Raw genomic sequence first — 22178 nt, 5'->3', positions numbered from 1 at the left:
TTCTCAATACTGTCTTGTTTATTCAGAGAATCCAGCCGAGCATAAAATGGTTAAGAGAGGGAGCGACAGAAAGAAAACTGAAAAAGCCAGAAAAAAACAATTAGATGTATACAGTAATCCCCGAATATCACGGTTAATGTAGACCAGACATGGCCGTGATTATCGAAAAATCGTGAAGTCGGGTCACCCCTATTATAACTTCCCCCCCGCTGAATGCTGAGTCCTAGTAGCAAGAGTGGCTTCTGTTTACGAGTTTCAGCGTGGATATTCACATTCTTATGAACTAAAAAATATGGAAAAAATTTGCGAAAGTAGTGAAGACGCGATAATCGGGGAATTACCGTATGCTTCAGAATGTAAGTAGCGCTGTATAAGGACACTATAGTTTCTTGCTTGCCTTCATCCTTTATTGTACTCTTTTACTTTATAAAGTTTGATATTGATAATTTTTGTACAATGTGTCTGTTAAAAAGCTTACTTCATTTCATTCTAGCTCTGAGATGTCTGAAGAGGAATTGGATGAAATTGTACAAATAACAGTAGAAGATTTTTCCTCAGAGACCCGTACAGGTAAGATCCGTTGAGACTCCACGGCAGCGGTCCCCAACCTTTTTCTCACTATGGACCGGTACAGCTCTTTTTTTTTCTGCCGACTGGTTAATGGGGAGGGCGACAACTTCAGACAAATTTGTGAAGGGGTGCGGTCGGTACACAAACGACTCCTACGATGGCAAAAAAAAACGTCACAAGCATAAGAGCAATTATTTATTATTATTATTATTATTATAACAGCTTTTCTCATTTAAAGTAGGAGGACGAGATTGTAAAGGTTAATATTTTTTACTCTGACGGACCGGCACTAGGTGGGTCGCGGACCGTTACCGGTCCACAGACCGGTGGTTGGGGACCACTGCTCTAAGGGACTTTTTATTTGGGGGTCGCTTTAGCTTAAAATTGAGATTCTCGCAAAATAAATCTAGGGGATTTTTTCATGTTTAACTCATGATCCCTCAAAAATAACATACATTTTGGATAATTTAATCAGAATAGTTTAAAATTTGCATCTGGTTGTTGGGTTTTTCCGCACCTATCTGCTGCATTTCTTTTGGTGAGCGCATTTCGTAGTACAATGTGGACAAGTACTTTATAATCCAGTTGTTATATATGAATAGTTTTTGTTGTTGCAACCATAAAGTAAACCGTAAATTAACAACAATGTAAAACTATGACAAAAATACATGCGTAGTTAAAAAAATCTTTTTTCCTGCTTAAATAAGTGTTAAATACAAATACAATAATTTAAGTGATGATAAATGTGATGATAGTTTCGTATTCTTCATATGTATTGTTATCGATTGGAGATTGGTTTTGATCTGACTTCATATGATTAAATTATTTTTTTAAATGACCTGTTAATACTATTAACTTGCATTGATATCGTGTCATTACAGTATAGTGAAAGTGTTCTTTCCTCTAATAGTGGGGCGCCACTCCTTTTATCTCTTATGTGACATAGAAAATATGCTAGATAATCAAGGACAAAATGAGGCAAGTCCTCAAAAGAAAAGGAGAAAGATCACCAACAGCCAAGAAAACACCAACAACAACCAGGACATAGGTTATATTAAGGTATTTCAGCTTCCCTGCAATGGGCACAGTTCAAAGCCTTACTATTTTTGTATAATTTATTGTTTTTACATTTGGGAAGCGCAGAAACATTTGTATTGGAACAATCTACCCTTTTCCCCCCAGAACCTAATGGTCTCATTCACTTCATCAGTCAGCCAGCGATTGGAAGGAATTGAATCCAAGCTGCAGGCTCTGGACGCCACATGTAAGGCTCTAGCGCAAAAGCTGGATAGCATGGTGCCTTGTGCTAAGAATTCTATCCAAGTTCCAATGGTTGCTGGGTCACCCCAGGGGGCGACTCAGACATGGAACAAAGTGCGATGGTAAGCATCATGCATTCATCAATGACAGACTAATATACCATATTTTCACGACTATACGGCGCATCATATTTTTAGCCGCAGTGTCAATAACGTGTGCTATTTCTGTATTTTACACCCGCAAAGGACGCACCGTTTTTATAGACGCAGCCAGGCATGGCAAAACATACACCAGCTTAAACATACACGCTACACCCACATGCTAAAAACACGTTTTTAAAAAGGCAATGGAAGCAAAACTGAGTTCGGTTGTACTTAATTTAGCCATTTTACAATGTACTCACGTCATCATCACCCACAAATCCATCAAAGTCCTCATTTTCTGTGTCCGAATTGAACAATTGTCCAAATGAGTCATCGAAAACGCTGAGTTTTATACGTTCGTCCAGGCGGCCACAATCCATTCGCAAATAGTAGCTAGCTAGTAGCTAGCGTAACTATTCCAACGCTGCTTTCCATGCTTCGTAAAGCTGTGTTGATGTCGATGTATACAGGCCACAATCCAGTCGCAAATAGTAGCTAGCTAGTAGCTAGCGTAACTTTTCCAACCCTTCTTTCCATGGTTCGTAAAGCTGTGTTGATGTCGATGTATACAGGCCACAATCCATTGGCTGTATTGACAAAAGAACTATATATCCCAGCAGTCACTGCACAGTACTTCTTTTATGGGGAAAATAGTAGAGTCGGGGGCTGCTTGCCGTAGTTGTGAGAGCTGTAGACGATGGTGTACCCTATCGACTGATTTATTTTATTTTATCGTGATACCAATTTTAGTATTGCTCCATAAATAAAGCGCACTGGATTATAAGGCGCCCTGTCTATTTTGGAGAAAATTTAAGACTTTTATGTGCACCTTATAGCCGTGAAAATATGGTAGTATACTTTGAGTTATGTTCCATTTGACAGAGGTTTCCCATCTAACAACTTAATCTTGATTTCTGTACCACTCACATAGTGTTGTTCCACAAACAAATGTGATTGTGAACAATGATTCCCTGAAACAAGAAGACCCCTCACTGGAAAACCTGCTCAGCAAGTGAGTTAGTTGTAGTAATGCATTATAAACAGCTCGCGAATGATACATAACTTTCTCAATATTACTGATCACTCAAGAGCATCACATTAACGATGAAGAATGGCCACCAAACAAACAGATGATCAATTTTAGAGAGTTTAAATTTAAAACACGTTATACCAACAATGGAAAAGCTCCTGAAGAGTCGAGCAAATTACTACTAAAATTATAATTCTGCTCCAATTTAAAAAAAAAAATCATCTTGAAAAAAGAAAACTGATGTAATGTTTTTCCTCAGATTTTTCTTGTTAATATCCTCATTTGGATATGATAACTGTGAGTCATAAAATTGAATCATACATTTAGGGATCCTAAATTAAGATGTCTTACTTAATGAAGATGCTGATTTTCATTACAACACCCATGTATCCAATAATATGAGTTGCTCAATATAATAACTTTATGTGCCCAATCTGCCTCACCACACGTGTGTCTCTATGTAGCACGGTGGCTAAGAGGCGCCAAAATACCATCCTGGTGAAGGTGCCAGGCCCTGAGGAGAGTCAGGAGGAAGTGGACAGCGGCTCTGAGGCTAGTGACTCAGTTTCCAATGGTGGCCAACCCAACATTGGTCAAAATGGGCAAAATGTCACACTCATCACACTCAATTCAGAAGGTAAGGTGTCAGGGTTTATGCAGATATGCATGATATGATAACTTTTATTAAGTTATTTCAATACTCTTGTTAAAAATATGCTCATTTCAGGCTTCACCTGACAAATAGAGCTGCTGTTAAGTTCTTATTTGCTCATAGGTAGTATTTATAGATGTTCGTCTAATTACAGTATGCAACATACAAATTATCTAATTTAGGACTACATTTCAATCCTCTGTGTACTTGAAAAGTCATCTCTTTTAGTTCATGTCGAGAGTCCTAATATATATAAAAACATGCTTAAATGATTCATTCAATATCGAAATAACCTGGGTACTATCAAAGATACGACCTTTTCCAACAGTACTCACCAAAGGTAAATCCCATGACAGACCTTAGTCTTGGGATTTTTTGGTAGCAACCTCAATTTCTTTCGAAAACGGCTTGAATTATGGACATGTTGAACAACAAAACAAGTTTCCAGTTTTAAGTTGACCAGATGTCTCTGAGGCCGGGAAATAGCCGACAGGATATTTGGATTCAGCCGTGTTTTACCTGGCATTTGTGGATAAAACTACTTATTCGTGTTACCGTCAACATTTTGCCAAAGTAATCTCGAGCCCATGTGGTTGTTTCGGCTAGAGATGAATGATGGCCTTGGTGCAGCGCCATTTAAGAAATTGGCGATCACAGATGTTAATTTTCAGATTGTTTTTTACAATCTAAAGCTTCTCCAGATTGTTTTTTTACCAGTAAATCATAAAATACACAGAGTAATTTCCTCCTTTCTTTAGGGAGCACTGTTTCCTTTACTCCAAAAGACAATCTTGCAAGAATTATTTGGGCCTAAAAAATTTCATATAATTTATATATTTGTGACATGAGAGCATCATTCTGAGGTACGATCTTGTTTTGGCATTCAGTCTTTCATGCTTTTTTTGGTGGCTTTCATATTTTGCCCGAAGCCTTCAATTCTCTTTTCGGCCGTACGAGGGTGCTGTTGTATTACATTAGTTCAGCCAGTTGCGCTGAGTGTTTCACAAGTAGTCTTTCATCACTACAGTGGATGGACGAAAATTCTCCACAATTCACGTTTTTTTTTCAGGGTTGGGGATGTATGTAAATGATTTTTAAAAATTGTATTTTCAGAGGACTACCCAGGAGGCACATGGTTAGGTGAAGAGGGTAACCCAGAGATGCGTGTTCGTTGCCCAGTTTCAGCAGCCGACATGCTCCATATCTCATCAAATTGCCGCACAGCAGAAAAAATGGCTCTCACGCTATTGGACTACCTTTTCCATCGGGAGGTCCAGGCCATGTCCAATCTCTCTGGACAGGGCAAACACGGCAAGAAGCAGCTGGATCCGCTCATGATTTATGGCATTCGTTGTGAGTCTTGCCATTTCCTTGATTTGGTTAATTTTTGGAAGACATCCTGCGCTACTATTTAATGACTTCACAGTGACCCATGAGTCAGTGCTGTCCCCCCCCCAACCACCAGTGCATAATTTGTGTATTTCTTATTGTATATCAAAGTAATGCATATAAACCTTCACCCAGCTAAGGTTTAAACCCTTAACTCCCCTTCAGTCAGTAAATGAACTCCATGAGAACTTACCATATTTCACCCTCCTGCCATTACAAAGAAGCGTTGAATTGAACACAGAAATAGGCTGCAGTCTCTATTCCCATGGTGGGTTACAACAACATGCATTCATCATTGCACACAAGCGTTAATGTGCAACACATTTTATAACATACCAGACTCTAAATGACAAGCACATGTCTGGAAGAATGATCTGAAAAGAGTCACGTCTAAGTCAGTGAGCTCTTTGATTCCCCTTTGAATCCTGTAGCTACACACTGTATCTTTTTTGCACATGCGTATAGTGTGTATATCAGTTGAGTGAAAGGGTACAATGGTATGCTAGAGCTGAAGCATGAGCAGCTGATTGCGCTCGTACTCCCCCGTAAAAAAAAACAGGGAAAAGGAATGAAAACGCACCTGCCTCTCTTGTCTGAACTTGTCTCACCCAGCCTAAAAGGGCTCATGTTTATATAGATAAACTTTTGCTTTCTCCACTCATTTTCTTTCCACTCAGGCGTAAGGTTAGTTGTACAGTTATGTAGAATTTAATTGTATATTCTATGAACAGTTCATTAAAACGACTTACAATGGCTTATGTAAAAACAATTTAGGGAGTGAATATTAAGGTGCCTTCACACTCCGAGATAAACAGGCTATTTAACGACTCTCTGCGTTATATCTAATAATGAATTCATTCATTTTCAACACTTACTCAGGTTCACGGGGTGCTGGAGCCTATCCCAGCTGACTTTGGGCGATAGGCATTCTACACCCTAGACTGGTCGCCAGTCAGTCGTAGGACACACATAGAGATAGACAACCATTCACACTCACAATCACACCGCCACTGAGTGGTAATCAATCTGGCAATCTTGGCAAGTAAACCACTATACCGTCAGGTGGCTAAATCTAAATGTAATACATACCATTTTCAATTGTATTTAATTGTACCATGTAGTATATTTTATACCTGTCTATGATAATAGTAATGTATTTTGTATTTAGTGTTAATTAGTTTATTATTTATTATTATTTCAAGTCAATCTGGATATAATCATGTAGTGCTTGGTAGCCCTTATTTTATCAATTATATAATGTGTGCATGTTTAAATGAATTGTGTGTCATTCTACCACATTTCATTTTCCAAGACCCATTTACTAAAGGCAAATGATTATTTCACGCTAACAATTGAAGTTGAAGTAGTAGGGGGAAAAATCATAAATCATCCTTTTTTTGTGTCAACCATCAGTTTTTGTTCGAATTTCAAATCACTCAGATAAACTACTTTTACACATTCAATGGTTGCTGTATGTTTGACCTATGATCTGATCTTACACCTCTTTACTTTTCTGAAGGCCATTTGTTCCACAAATTTGGCATCTCTGAATCAGACTGGTATCGCATCAAGCAAAGCATTGACTCAAAGTGTCGCACTGCCTGGAGACGCAAGCAGCGCGGTCAGAGTTTGGCTGTCAAGAGCTTTTCTAAACGGACACCTCAAGCTTCAGGCTCAGGTAATGTACAGATTCCCTACAACAATTGTTGTTTCCTACATTGAAGAGCACATTTTTCTGTGTTGTTGAAATGCCATAACATTCTTTGATTAATAGCATGTGGTTATACTATGTGGTCTTTGAAGGGTGATATGTCGTAATACATTTTCTACTGTATATTTGCTGAGTTGCTAGGAAGACGATCACTTTTAATTCATTTTTGTCGAGAATTAGTAATGCCACTTTTCCATGTTTTATGATTCAATCCATGTCTGTGTTGGCTCATCAATTTACCAATCTACCTAACAGGTTACAAATGAAATAGAGTAAAATAACATAGAGTAATTTGGACCGGCAAAGGACTAAAAAAGGCTAATGTATGAAAAAAAATGTACTTCTTCTTCCACAGTGAAGGAGCTTGATTGATCGCCATGTCTTTTTTTCACTTATTAGGCATAGAAGAACCTATCATTTCAGTTATAACGTCAAAAGAAAAGAGGACAACTAGTATAAATGATCTTAAAGTTAAAGAACGTTGTTAGTTAAAGTATAAATGTGCACATCGCACATTTCTTAGAGCTATGATAATAGAGAAAATAATATTTAAACACAAAAGATGACAGCTAATAGCAGCTGCCATTTTGTGACACATGAGATGTCCTATATGCTGGAGATAACTTATGAGCTGCCAGCCAAGATGTGTCAGAAAGCCAGAAAAGAATGCGCTTATCAATTTTTTGGGCTGCAAGGCAAACTGAAATTGGGGATGGCAGATTGTAGGTGCAATGAGTCTTTCTCAAGTTATGTGTTGGAAAGCCAGAGCGAATTGCAGATGAATGTTTGAGCTGAGTGGAGATGACTTTTGTTTTAATATCTTCAGGGGGAGGAGAATCAGTGTGTTACGCGGAAGATTGCAATGAACACCTCAACGTGAGGCCGAATCTTTTACCATATACAGTGGTACCTCGAGATACGATCTTAATCCGTTCCGGGACTGAGATCGTATGTCGAGCTTTTCGGAACTCGAGCGGACGTTTCCCATTGAAATGAACTAAAAATAAATTAATTCGTTCCAACCCTCCGAAAAAACACCAGAAACAGGATATTGGATTGGAAAAAATGTTTTATTTCTTCTAATTCGCCATCTATTAACAAAGTAACACATAACTAGTGGTTTAATAGTAATAAAATGTGTTTAATAGAAGTAAAATTAGACGCATTTCGCGGAGGGTAGAGACAGCGACATACACGGAGGGGGGGGGGGGTGTTCGGGTGGACTTTATCCACGGCAACAACGCATTTGTAAACGAACAAACAAATTTAAATTAACTTGGATTAATATATACAGACACTCAAACATACGTTTAATGGAACTTTACACAAAACTGAATTCTAATTTTGTTTTAATTTGTTTTACCTTTCTTCTCCTGGCCGGTTAGCTGTTTGCCACGCCTCCACCCTCACGTTCGCTATCGATGGGCTGTTTGCTGTTGTATTCCCTTCAAAATATTCCAAAAATGATGCACACAAATGTCTTCACAATAGGATAACTCGCAACCACTTGCCAACGAGAAGTAGTCTTGAATGAGCGATCGCGGGAGCTAGCAGGCTAAGGAAGGAATAACAGCCTACCCACGTATTGATTGTGGGTAATGAAGTTTTATTCTGAGAAAGGGTGCCATTGCCTATCGGTGTTGAGTGCACGAGTATACTTCATTACCCAGAAAGCCCTCTTTTTGCCCGAGCATGCGCGTTGTGCGTTTCCTGGTCGAAACTCGTCTGAATAAATCGTTCAGTGCTCGTAGATATCTGTTATACACGAAAGAGATGCGGCAAAAAAAGACAGTGCGCTACAATGATAAACAGCCTCTCATGTCATGGCCACCTGGCTTGGTTGCATCTCGAAATTTTGATCGTATCGCGGGCAATTACTCGATCGAAATTTTCATCGTACCTCGAGCATGTCGTAGGTAGAGCTGATCGTAGGTCAAGGTACCACTGTACTTAAACACTTACAATACACACTTACATTTCTCTATTACCTAGCAATCATATAGTTTTTGTGTAGCAACAAATCGGGCCACCAAAAGGGTTACAGTCTCTACACTTCCTCTGGATGGTTAACCTTTCGGGCAAACCAAAGTAGAGCAGGTTATTTACATATACTAACAGAAACCTTCCTTTCGAAACCAAAACAACATAGAACAGACCCTACCCAGAAAAGTAAACAATGTGACCTACAGATTTCATGTCATCACAGTTCTTCTATTCCACACCCCAATTTGTCATTCTTTGTCATTTTATAAACCACCTATTCAGAGCAGGGTCACAGGAAGACTAGAGCCTTGAAACCTGGAACCTGAGAGCCAATTAAGGCTGCCAGGCATTTTGCGACCCGTTTCATTAGCATTTAATCTCCGTGAAGCTGTGTCATTGCGCTTGGTTGTTTTCCTTTTCTTCAGTCATTTTACACTTCGTTTAAATCTAATTTAAGTACCACCTGGTAGAGCGAAAATACATAAATCATGTGAGTGAATGGCTAGGTTATAATAATTGTTTAAATACCATTTTGGGATTGATTGAGTTTATTATAAACAAACACCTTCCATAATAAACACTACATAATACTATAAGAATTATGCCTAGGCTTATACATACACATCGTTTTTCTTTCTTTTTTATGATGAATGCCACTATACACAAATTAAATGAACATAAAGACGCAAGCTCTCTTGGCAATCTCGATACTAGGCCTGACAGGGTTTAAATGGCCAAGTCTGAGTGCACGTTTTGTGTGAGAAGTGTATACCTTGGACTGATCGTCAGGGCTTTTCCAAGCATCTTATTGACTTTTGGTTCTGACACTTATAGTAGTTTGTTTTTATTTTTACTAGAAATGCAAAATATTATTTCTTGATATTTTTTTCAGCATTTTTAGCATTCCATTTTTGTGATTTTGTGTATTCTATGGCCTGTGGTGTAGATCCTGTAGTATATTTTTTGCTGTTTCTTCACATTGGAGCTTGTGGTGCTGTAGGGGATCATGTGATAAACCCACCCAGAGGTGTCATGCGGTTGCTGAAGTGTTTAGACTTTACAGACTGATGTCTCATTTACAAATACAGTATGAATGTTTATGATGATTACCACCATTTTTGGACATGTCATGGTGAGGAATTAATGTGGTCTTTTTTATCATCTAATTGCCACAAGAACCATTTAATAAGTTGATATGCAATAATGCAAAATGAAGATTATGCTGTTTTTAGCCTGTACCTTGGTTAAGTCATAGTTCATTTCTAACCTACTCACACAAGCACAAATGGATCCACATAGTAACTGTTTTTTTCTGTTTTGGAAAAGACGGCACCCTTGCAGAAGAAGGCGCCCAAATAGAAACTGCCACCCAGCAGACCTTGCACTACACACTGGCCAACCAGCAGGTCCAGTTCCATCACATTGGAGAAGATGGACAAGTTCAAGTTGTAAGTAATAGTATTTATCATCCCCTGATCATTAAAGTTCTTCATAGTCTCTTATGCATTAGTTCTGAGGCAGGATAGTAGAGCTCATTTTATTGCTTCGGCCACATTAATTCCAATTGATTTCAATTCGTTCTAGAAAGGTGTATTCTAGGAGTGGAACTTGATAAAAAATGAAATGAATTAGATCTAGAAATAAATATTCTAGGAGTGGAACTTGATAAAAAATGAAATGAATTAGAGGCTAATTAATTTTGTTTAATCGAATTTTAATCACATGACTGCCACCATGTCTTTAGTTGCTGAGGCTTGCAGTCCTCATCAAATGCACTTTTGCCACCTGCTGACTTTATTCTAGGGTTTAAAATGGCCTAATCCTTTGGTGAGTTGTAGTAGTCATAGCCTCATTTAGCATCTTGCTCAAAGCACATGTGTTTGAGAGTGAGCAAATGGCTATGTAAATACACTCTTGGTACTGAATGAGTCAAGGATTTGTGAAGGTTTGTTGTAAAAATATACTCTAATTGCAATTTTCAATGTCAGTTTTCTTCTGATTCTGGACATGCAAGCTGCATTGCTCACCTAAACAATAAGCCGCAGCTTCTCATCTTTTTGATGATACCAAAACCTCAGTTTTGGAAAAATTAGTCACTGTAATTGATTTTTCTGTCCCGGGCCACGTATTTGAACTCTTGTTCTCTGGACTGTTGAACACCGAACAGGGCAGACACTTACAACTAAGGTGTACCATTGCTTTCAGGCATATGGAGACTTCACATCTTCTGGTTGTTGTCTGTGATGTTGTGACTCTCTACAGATGATATACATTTTGAATTGAAACAAATGGAGTTGCCGATGGTCAACTCTAGGCGCCAAACCCGATTCATTATATAACAGTCCTGTTTGATCACGTCCCGTGGAATATGTGACCCTTATACTGCAGGTTTATAATCAACAGGTACTGCCTATGGCACACCACATAGTGAATCATAGAGGCGCAAACCTACAGCATTTCTGTGTTGATGCTGGATAACTTCTACAGCTGTTAGGGTCAAGGTTTACTGTATAATCAGACCATTACAGCATAATAGGTATACTGACAAACAGAAAGTGTCTGGTACCGGTTATCTTTTTTGTTTTGTTTGTCTTGGTCCTAATGTTCATACCTCACAAAAATGTACTTAAACAAGTGACAGTGGAATACTGTCAGAATGCATGTGAATAAATGTGTACAGATGTTAGAAGGAAAAAAAAACAGCAGTAGAGCTTGATGTTGAGTGATGATGAAGTAAAATGTTTTAGGTAATATTTTTCTGATGTGATTACACCGCCCCCACCCAAAAAAAACAATTTTATTTAATGTAAACATGGACAATACATATGCACAACACCTGGTGTTCTTTTATGTCATGCTAAAATCCAGCTGTTGATACCATACCACAACTTTTTTATTTCCAGACCTGTGTGGCTAATGTTGTTAGATATCATAGTGTCCAAACTAATTCTCATTTCGTCTCTTGATGAAAGATCCGGTTAAATTTCAGTGCAAGGAATTTTTAACTTTAAACGACCATATCTTTATCACTTCATACTAATATAATAATGATCTCTGTATCGTTGCAAACGTGCTTTCATGCAGATTATTAATTATACAAATTGCGTTTGCATTACGTCAATTAAAAAAACATTTGGGGGTCACAAACCTATCTTCTGGCCGATGCATTACAAAACAAACTGATAAATGCTTGTATATATGTATATCACTGTAATGCAAATGACTATTTATACCTTTAGTTAGGAATTTTTCTTCCAATTAAGCAGCATATTGTATGGAATTGTAAGATCATAATTTTAAGGTGTACGTTGTTTTTTATTAAAATTAATTGATGCTGTTTAGTGACAGATAGATTTTGTGGATAGTATTGAGTTACATATGGAAATGCGCTCTTTGTATTTTGGTCAAGCTTTGTGGTATGGCAAGATCAGCGGCAGAGGGTGCTTTTGTTTAGTTTTTTTTGCCCTATCTTTCATCCTTCTACCTAATCTTTCTCATCTGTATTTTTCTTTGGCTCTACAGAATTGGGGAATATGTCGGATTTACAGTATATATTTTGCGTATTTGTTTGACACCACAACAATGCATTGATTACAAGACTAGACTCTTTTCTTTGGTTGCTTGCCAATTATATATGGTCTTGGAAAATATAAACACTATATGCACATATTTTTCCTTGAAAGAGTGACATCATTTGTAATTCCATTCTTCTTTGTTCACGCTCTAAGTGTGAGCCAGGAGTTGTCTGAAAACTAATGCTGTATGTGTCTTCATAAATCAAGTTTATTTATATAGCACTGAATCAAAAAAGAATCTCGTTAGGTTTCACCCTCCCACAATTGACAAAGATTGTCAAAATCCTCTAATATACACACCCCCAACTGCGCACAAAAAAAAAACCCCTCAAATCCGATAGGGTGGGGGTGTCAAACTCAGGTTGGTTCGTGGGCCGCATTAATGTCAACTCCATTTTATGTGGGCCGGACCATTTTAGATCTAATATCTAGATTTTTTATTTTTTTTTAAATTGGATTAAAAGAACTGGATCCAAAGCCCTAAATAGTCCGTTTTATAGATCTAAAGCAATGTTTATTTGAGCATTTTTTTCTTGGTATTGGAAAATGTCTTTTAATCATGTTTTTTATTTCAAATGGAAACCTTTTTTTTTTTTTAAAAGTGGAAAACGGAAAATATTTGTATATTTATTTTTAGATTTTACAAAATGCTTTTTGAACTAAAAACACAAAAGAAAAAAAATGGATTAAAAATATGAAATGATTGATTTTACAAAGGGGAAAATCAGGAAATGTAATGTACATCTATCATCATTTGAACTTGATCCTAAAATAGAAACTCATGATTTACTTTCTCGAGCCGCACAAAATGAGGCAGCGGGCCAGATTTGGCCCCCGGGCCGGCACTTTGACACCTGTGCGATAGGGTGTAAAGAATTTGGAAATAAACATTAGGGATCACAAATTGAAGGAGAGTATCTCCCTTACAGGATGCCCAGGCAGCTAAATCATTTTACGACTGTTTAAGATATTCCAACAAAAATGAAGTGCTCCATGGAGACCGCTTCGGGAAATTGGCAATCCCACCACCCTCCACAACAGTAACTCTGGAGAAGTGGTCAATCTCAGATCTTGATCTGGCCCATTCGTCCAGAATCCATAGAGCAAACTTGGTCTGTACCGCCTAACACCTTCTCCAAGAAGTTAGTAGTTCTCCAAGAAGCAAGTAGTTGGAGAAAGCAGAAATTGCAATTATACTGGCCTACGTGTAGTTTTAACTAAATGCTACAATATAACAATAAGTCTAAATATTTCTACTTGCGTATCTGCTAAGCTAACCTAGCTGTAGAGACCCTTGATCTGCGTCGACCAGTTGACAAACTACCTTTGAACACTAACAGCACTGGCCCGAGTTCTTACTTTGTAAATTAGGCACCGTTGATGTTCCATTCACTGCCTGTCTACTGGCCAAAACAAACAGGACAGAGAGTAAATGTTATTTTGGGGAGTATAATTCCAAAACACCTTTGAACAATGTTGTTAATGTCCGACTTTTCTAGATTTATCTCTAACCACCGGGACCATGACACAGAGGTTGGGGGGGGGGGGGGGGGGGGGGGGGGGGGGGGGGGGGGGTTGGGGGGGGTATTTAAGGGACAACCCTTAATATTAATTAGTGGCTGCTGAATTTCACCTCACTTAAATAGTAGTGGAAATGTGTGGACAAAGCATTTAGATCAGGGGATTCAAACTCGGGTCGGTTCGCGGGCCGCTTTAATGCCAACTTGATTTCACGTGGGCCGGACCATTTTAGATATAATATTTTGATTTTTTTAAATAAATGGATTAAAAGAACTGGATTAAAAAACCTGAATATTCAGTTTTTTATAGATCTAAAACAGTGTTTATTTTAGCTTTTTCTATATATTTTTAAATTTTACAAAATGATTTTTGAACTAAAAACAGAAAAACATTATTAAAAAATTACAATTATTGATTTAAAAGGGGGAAAATCAGGAAATTTAATATACATCTATACTCTTTATTTTAATTTGATCCTAAAACAGGCAGTCGGCACTCATGATTTACTTTACTGGGCCACACAAAATGATGCAGCGGGCCAGATTTGGCCCCCGGGCCGCCACTTTGACACGTGTGATTTAGATTGTAATATTTGAATGAATAATGATTCGATTTTTTGACATCTAATTAAAAATGTTCTTTGTGTGTCTTTCTCAGATTCCACAGGGCCAATTGCACATTGCCCAGGTGCCTCAAGGAGAGGAGGTACAGATCACTCAGGACAGTGAGGCAAGTGAGGCATGGGTTTCTGGGTGGAGATGTTTTGGGAAAAGAGTCAGCCGCTTTATGGCATCTTTCCATTCACCAGCATCGTTAGTATCAAACGTTTGTGATAGCAAAAACAAACAGCATAGAAGGGAATCAGCTCTTGTTGGATTTTTTCCATCAACCACGTTTTTATCCAATAGTTATGTTGGAAGCTAAAACTACATATTTCCTTATTCTAAAGTTGTTCCTCATTATATATTCTTATACATTTTCAATTACATGCTTTATTGTACACCTTATGCTATCACTTACATTTTATAGACATTACTACATTTATTGCTAGTTTGTCAATTGTGTGTTATAGCTTTAAATGTTCAGTTGACAATATGACAAATTTATGGTTGATTGAAATGCTATCTTCTGTAATTATGTCTTCTATTAGAACGCAACATCTGAGAAAAGGACTTAAATAATCACTAAAAATAAGAAAAAAGTCATTAGTAATTTGACTAAAAACAGATGTTGCCTATTGCATGCCTTCTTGTTTATATACACGCCTACTTACTCACAGAGTTCGGACTTTTGTTTCCATGTAAATCCCAGATGTCTCATCTCCCCTACTAGGCATTGCTCCATGTCTTTAGTGCACAAATTTCCATGCGAAATTAAAATTTAAAGTCCATTGACATATGATGGTAATTTCTGAATTAACATCACTCGAGATTATTTTGTCAGGTAGGTGAGGAGAGAATTGTTCCAAGCCGCAAATTTATATACATATACACGCATGTAATCCCACACTATAAAATATGTTCAACACGTGCATTTCAGTTTAACATTTATGTACCAACTTGTGACATTTAAACCACGTGGTTTTCACATTTCTTATTCGTTTTTTCACTGGCAGGATGACGAGCTATTGAGTGAGAGAGATCAGCAGTATTCAAAGCTTTAAAGTCCCCGCACTTTGTGGCTGATCTCAGATTTTCTTTTCCCCTCTCTCCTGCCTGTTTAATGATTGTTTGTTTTTTAAAGTTCAAAGCTTAGCAACAGAATCCCTTTTCTCCCAACTGCCACTCATAAAGAATACATTTTCATTGGGAACAGACCACTTTCCACCAAGATTTGGATTTAAGCATGCTCAAAGAGGAAATGAGCTGTTTGAGAGATTACACTCTTTGCTGACCATATGACATCTCAGACTGCTCCAAATACATGAAATGCAATTAGCAAGTGCAGAGTCGACCCAGCCCAATGTGACCTCCTTAGGGAAATTTTGCCACACCATTCGTTTATGTTAAATGTACACTTGCATAACAAAAGCAATATTATCTTTTCAGATTTTCTTTAATGTGTATATCACCCCATTTAAGTGGTTTAACCGGATGCATTATAGTAGCAACAGTCTAAAATAGGTGTCTGTTCACATAACATATTAAAGGATCTTCAGCTAACTATACCTTCAACAACTTGTTTACCAAACTCTTGATCCTGAGTAAACCCACTGCTAAATCCATTTGCCTTCATCTTCAGTGTCACTTCAGAACAACTCCTATGTCTGAAGGTAGAGGATACGCTGAGAGCAATCTTCTTTCTGGTACATGAAAAAAAATAAACTTATTTTGATGTGCCTTTTAAGCCCCATCTATCAATTAATGGCTGAGCCTTCTGAATGAAAAACAAACAGAAAAAAACAGCGATAGGGGACATGTTTAAAAACTGCACACTTGATCTTTTGTTTTTGTCAGTGTTGATATTCTGTGATTTAATGATTATCATTGGGGCTGGAATATTTTTTCCACAGTCATGTTTCAACCAGACATGACAGAATAGTTGGTTTGTGTACAAAGACATTTTCTTCAATGTTCATTCATTCATCTTCCACACCGCGCATCCTTGAAATGGTTGCGGGGGTTGCTGGAACCTAACCCAGCTGACTTTAGGCAAAAGGCAGACTATACCCTAGACTGGTCGCCAGTCATCCGTAGGGCACACAGAGAGGCAAACAATTATACAGACTCAAAATCATACCGCCACCAGAGGCAATCGAGCCTCCAAATCTTGCATTTTATTGATCTTTATACGGTGAATTGTGAATTTAAATTAATGTTCAAACATAAACAAGCTTCTTGTTTTAACTTTTTTTTAGAGTTAAAAGTTTGAAAATCACATACTTCATGAGGATTTCTTTGGACAAGGTTTTCTTTTTTTATGGTTTACTTGCTCCTTTTTAATGGCATGCTGCTTTTGTCTTACTACAGGGAAACCTCCAGATCCACCAGGTACACGTTGGCCAAGATGGACAGGTAAGGCCTGAAATCATTCATTAATTAGCATTATAAACCCTCTGTTTAGGATCACTTTTCTTTCATTCTGTTGGTATTGTTGTTAGGGGTGATTTTGAGGTACTGAACAGAGAGTTGTTGTGCACTGGTATTTCTCCTGTACAAACAACAACTTGTTGGTTTGTCATAGGACAAAAACAAATCTCATTATACTTGTATAATGACAAGAAAAGCATTCAATTCAATAAGTACTGAGTGAATACATGTTCATAACTTTTCTATACAACATGAGAGAATGGTAAACTATAGAGCGCTGACCATTACTTAGGGTGAACTATTGATCAAAAGTGGGAAAATATTTTTTCCATGACAATGTCACTCTCAGCTAGACCTGTCAAAATGTTTAAAATGATGTCATGCTTTAGGTCTGCAAGTTGCATCCTAGGATCTTCGTGTGAAAACATGCTCTTTCAGCTGCTCCGTTCTTTGTTCAGTCGATAGGGATCTCAATTATCCTTACAATCCATTTGTGTGTGCATTTGTTGAAAGAGCTTTTGTTGGTGTTTCATTGGTTGGTATTGGACTACATGATTGTTTCGCTAGGGACTGCTTTTCTTCTGTTTTATAAACACAATGGTGCTGTTCTCAAATAATCTCTTCAAACGCCGGACCTGACTTTAGCGTTACTCTGCAGCTTATTATAATCGTCATATGGATAGTGAAAAGTCCTGCACCAGTACCATCTATCTAATACTATCTGGTCAAGTGTCCATCATCTTATCAAGTGTAGCACTTGTAATAGCAAAATAGTTTACTAAAAAAATGAATATTACTGCATATGCAGTAGAATGTGTGCAGACCTTTCTATCTTTGACCTACATTAGATTGCACTGAATGCTATTATGTGAGAACTAGAAAGTGCAGGGGAAAGTTAATTACCCTGGGAGTATTAGTGAGCGGTGTCCAAAAAAAGCTATTTCAACATCCGATTTTTTTTTTCTGTTCTTAAACTAATGTGCAGCTTATGATTGTAAAATGATAGGATGTTCCAAAAGAAATTGAAAAAGGGTTCTTCCCTTTCTCTGTGGCCCATTGTACTGTTGATATCAATGTTATGGTACTTCACGTAACATCAGGTCATCACTAAAATCTGAATTGATGACGGAACATAAAGGCCAGTATCGCTTACTAAAATCACCTATCTACAAACATTTACACATGGTTGTTATTGCTGAAATGGACAATTTTCCATGAAGCCATGTGAAAAAACAAATGATTGTTGAGAATCAAATCTACTGTACATATTACATACACATTGTTTTACCAAGTTGGTATTTTTGTAGCTAAGGTAAATTAATCTTTTTCGGCTCTGAACACTTAAAAAAAACTAGTATGTGCTTGGGACAAATGAGCAATTATAAATCAAAAGCATAATGCTTCATAACTTTGAATGGCATTTGACAGGGCAATCGACAATGACCTGAAGCATACTGCCAAAAACGAATGAATGAATGCCCAGTGGGTTTCTCATTTCAATTTGACTACAAAACAATATTACCAACTTGGCCTGTCACAGACTTTGTAACATTCTGCGCCATTATCACAATTTTTTTTGTTTTCTGTTCAGCTGTTTGGACATGGATGATAGGAATCTGAAAGTCTCTATAGACCGAATAGTTTTACTGTGCCATTATCACAATTTTTTTTTTTTACAATGAGTCATAAAAACTGCCACAAACAAACAAATGCCTCATTTGTTTACCGGGGTTTGTTAATAAAATATTTTAGGTATGATGTCACTGTTTTTGCAATCTGACATAAGACTGGGGGTTATGTTTTGCAACCTATCCAAAACAGTTCATCACATTGAGTTCACTTCCATTGTCTCCCTCCCTCGGGCTGTATTCTTCTTCAGCCAATTTGTCTTCTGTTCATCTGTTCTTCCTGACAACATGGATATACGAATCCTAAATGACACCTGCTACTTACCGAGAGTCTGGCACATAGCATTGTTAAGTACTTTGTATCTCAATTAGAAATTTTGGCTACAGTCTACATTTGATCAAATGGTCTTGCCTTCACATTAACTGATTTTTATCAGTATTTAGAAGGTCTTTTCAAAAATATTTGTAGGTTTCCTTTCGTCTTATTATTTCTAGATTTTATACACATGCCTATCATAAACTACTGTAGTTTTCCAAATATTTATTCTTTGAACTGTTATACAAAGATTTGCAACGGTATTTCATTTAGTGACTTTCATTTTCATTACTTACCTCAATGTTCTCTATCTAGAAACTATACATTACACATCAAATTCATACTCCGTTAATGCCAATCTAGCCGTTGTTTTAGCTGCCCAATTGGATTCCATTCAATTCAACTTTTAAACCCTTCAAGTGAATGCGATGGGAGCAGACAGCAGGCCAATGAAAGTATATTATGGTCTTTTACTGTGCTTCCTGAGTGCCCGGCTCCTTTGCTACCAGGCTGCATTGATGCAGACCAAATGGGGGATTTAGAAGATGAAAGGGGATAGGGATGAAGAGAAGTTCGTTTTGGAAAGAGTGGAAGAAAAGTCAAGAAGAATAATGGTGGACGAGATGCTTTATGCCATTCCTGATTAGATAGTGTTTTGAAAGAAAGGAAAATATCACTGTACAAGATACCACAAAAACCTAAACGAGGAAGATTTCTAGACCATCTCTAAAAGTTTGGTAGAGTACCAGTAGTGTTGCATGGTATCCCTATAATGGTACGTGAAACAGATCACTGTCCAAATACTATTCAGTTATATTTAAGTTTTAAAATGAATACACTTGCATTTAATTTTTAAAATAGGGTTTACACAGTACTTCTGTTATGCCCCGATTGTTTACATCAATGGACCTGCAGCATATATGCCCGCCCACTAAAGGGAGTGAAGGATGCAAGTATCAAGAGGACCCACTCCCCTTTCATATTTTTACAGCAGATGTTGCTCTGCATCTGCCGGATCCTCACAAGTATAACTGTTTTGATCAATTTTATCAGTGTGGGAAATTGGTCAGAAATTAAACAGAAAAGAAGGTAATATCGATTCTTAGCACCAGCCTCCCAGGATCTCTACATTGGTGTGATTTATTTTCTACTACCAGCATCCTCCACAGCAGTGCACCTAAACATTTAAAAACTGATTCAGATTTAAATTTTATAATTGATGCCTGAATTCAGTTACTAGCTGTTAATGTTGCTGCTGTTGTTCATTTCCCTTTCAACCCCAATCATGAGAGCTGTTGAGGTCTGTCTTGTAGTGTGTTTGAGATTCCAGTCCGTCACACATGGAGAAAAAGTAGAATGAGGTAAAAAGCTACAAAGTCCATTCTTTATGACCCATTTTAGTGTTAGGAGAATGTACATAAGCAGAGAGCCCTAAGGATGGATACTGTTTCAAAGGAGTAGAAGTCTGTTTTGTGTCCTTGTGGCATCTCACCGTGAAGATACAGAGCTAGGGAATCCTATGTTCTGTTTGTGTGTGTATCGTTCATTGGCCAGTACACTTCTGGCTGTTTTCTTTTGTCTTTTTGGGCAGGACCCAGGGTCACGGGCTGTGCGAGCAAGAGGGACCAGATGTTTCGATCTTATTTCATTGTGACTCAACACTAGCACTAGCTGGGTGCAGACTTGCCAAACTGGCAGACTGTGTATTGCATTGGGAGAAAAAAGGCTTCTTTTTGAAAGTCTAAGTGGAAATTTTTGACAATACTGAAACACCGGGAACGGTCAACTTTGAAATTATAGAATGTTTGCATGGTCTACTGGATATGGAAGGAAAACAGAAAAATACAGACCACCCCTTGAATAGAATTGCGTTACTGAAATTTGGTCTTTATTCAAAGTCAGTTTGTAAATTGCCAGGAAAAGAGGCATTTCGTGCATAAACCTGTTGTATTCTTTACATTTTTGCCGTTACCATTTTTTTTCTCTTTGAATGGGGACAATTTGAACATCATATCTAAACTGAGTCAAATGGTGCATGTGGTGCCTTTACCAATTGCTTAGGTCATGAACAGAAAATGCATCAACAACCCTAACCAAGATCTCCCAACATCAGCTGAAGTTAAGACTTAAAATTATGTGTGGGAAAAACATGAAGTAGTCTACAAGGGGAGTTGTAAAGTTTTAGTGTGGATAACTGACAAACAACAACTTGCATAACAAACAGCTAAGAAGAGATTTAGGAGTGGGAATTTCACAAGTGGAAGTTTTTAAAATGAGAAACAAAGAAGCTGACAGATGTAGACTTGTACAAATTGATCGGAGAGAATAGAAAACCTTAATTTTTGATAAAAGTGCTGAAACAAGATACATATACAAGATTGGAGTGTTGGGATGATAAGTGATATCCAACGGCAAATCCTAAGTTTTTTTTTTAGAGTTGAGGAGAAATGCAGTCTTTGTGCTAGGATGTTTAATAGGAAATTACAATAACCAGGCTGCAAGGATTTGTTCTTATTGCAGATTGGTATTCCATTTTTCCATTTGTACGATTTTTGTTGTTGTTGAAATTAAATAATTAGCCAACACAAGTGCTGTGGTTGCATTAAATGGGATGGGTCAAATCAGTAAACAACCATCACTCTAAATCAAGAAATATACCATAACTATGAAAAAGCCTTGATTAGTTAGACGGGGATGGGCCAGGTTTCGATTTGCAGAAGCGAATAGAGAGAAAGCCTCAGTGGAATTTCCGTCCTTTTGGTTTTAGGGGCCTGACTTAATTACAGCTGTTATTTTTGTCATCGGTCCCCTTCTGATTTTCTGGTTCAGGTCATTCTGGGTTCGTCATAAGCCTTTGTGACCATTGTCTTAGTAGAATTCTTAGTTTGATGGTGACAAAAATTGAGAAAGAACTTGATTAGATGCAGGTGTGAAGAGCTTTAATAGCAGGAGATGGGAAACTAGGAGTCACCTTACAAGGTTGGAGTCTGGCCATGACACACATTTATAGCATCTTGCACTAAAGTGAAAGAATACACAGTTATTGTTGCCGTAATCATGGTGCTTTATTCCCCTGGTTAGAAAACAAGGTTGATGAGTTCACTCAGAGAGATAAATATTTTTAGGCAAGCACATTCGTTTTACAGGTCGACACTGAACAAGCACCAAGCACCCCGAACATGGCTATGTTTGGGCATCCTCATAGCAGATTTGCAGCCAAAACAATTTCTGAAAGCCATCCCACCCCACCTATCGAACTGGAGATAGTGTTACTGCCGGGACATCTGTCCAGATTTGGCAGATACAGATGTTGACAGCTGTGATGCCGAAAGGAAATTCCAGCCACTGCAAAGTCAAAATGTTTTTTTAAA

The 22178-nt window shown here is 37.7% G+C and overlaps 1 protein-coding gene across 1 annotated transcript in view; it reads left to right on the top strand.

Annotated features, from left to right (window-relative positions):
* The window catches only part of banp (BTG3 associated nuclear protein), a 35265-nt gene that overhangs the window by 2758 nt on the left and 10329 nt on the right, over positions 1-22178 (top strand). Inside the window, exons 2-11 of the mRNA XM_077597029.1 lie at positions 494-570; positions 1517-1629; positions 1753-1952; positions 2905-2985; positions 3468-3640; positions 4769-5008; positions 6564-6722; positions 10065-10186; positions 14492-14563; positions 16804-16848. Coding sequence (XP_077453155.1) covers positions 501-570; positions 1517-1629; positions 1753-1952; positions 2905-2985; positions 3468-3640; positions 4769-5008; positions 6564-6722; positions 10065-10186; positions 14492-14563; positions 16804-16848 — 1275 coding nt within the window. The 5' untranslated portion in view covers positions 494-500. The remainder of the gene's footprint in view (positions 1-493; positions 571-1516; positions 1630-1752; positions 1953-2904; positions 2986-3467; positions 3641-4768; positions 5009-6563; positions 6723-10064; positions 10187-14491; positions 14564-16803; positions 16849-22178) is intronic.

Source organism: Stigmatopora argus, chromosome 3, assembly GCF_051989625.1.
Source record: "Stigmatopora argus isolate UIUO_Sarg chromosome 3, RoL_Sarg_1.0, whole genome shotgun sequence".
Lineage (NCBI taxonomy): Eukaryota > Metazoa > Chordata > Actinopteri > Syngnathiformes > Syngnathidae > Stigmatopora > Stigmatopora argus.
Note: the sequence above shows the minus strand (reverse complement) of the source record. Positions and strands in the feature narration are given on the sequence as shown.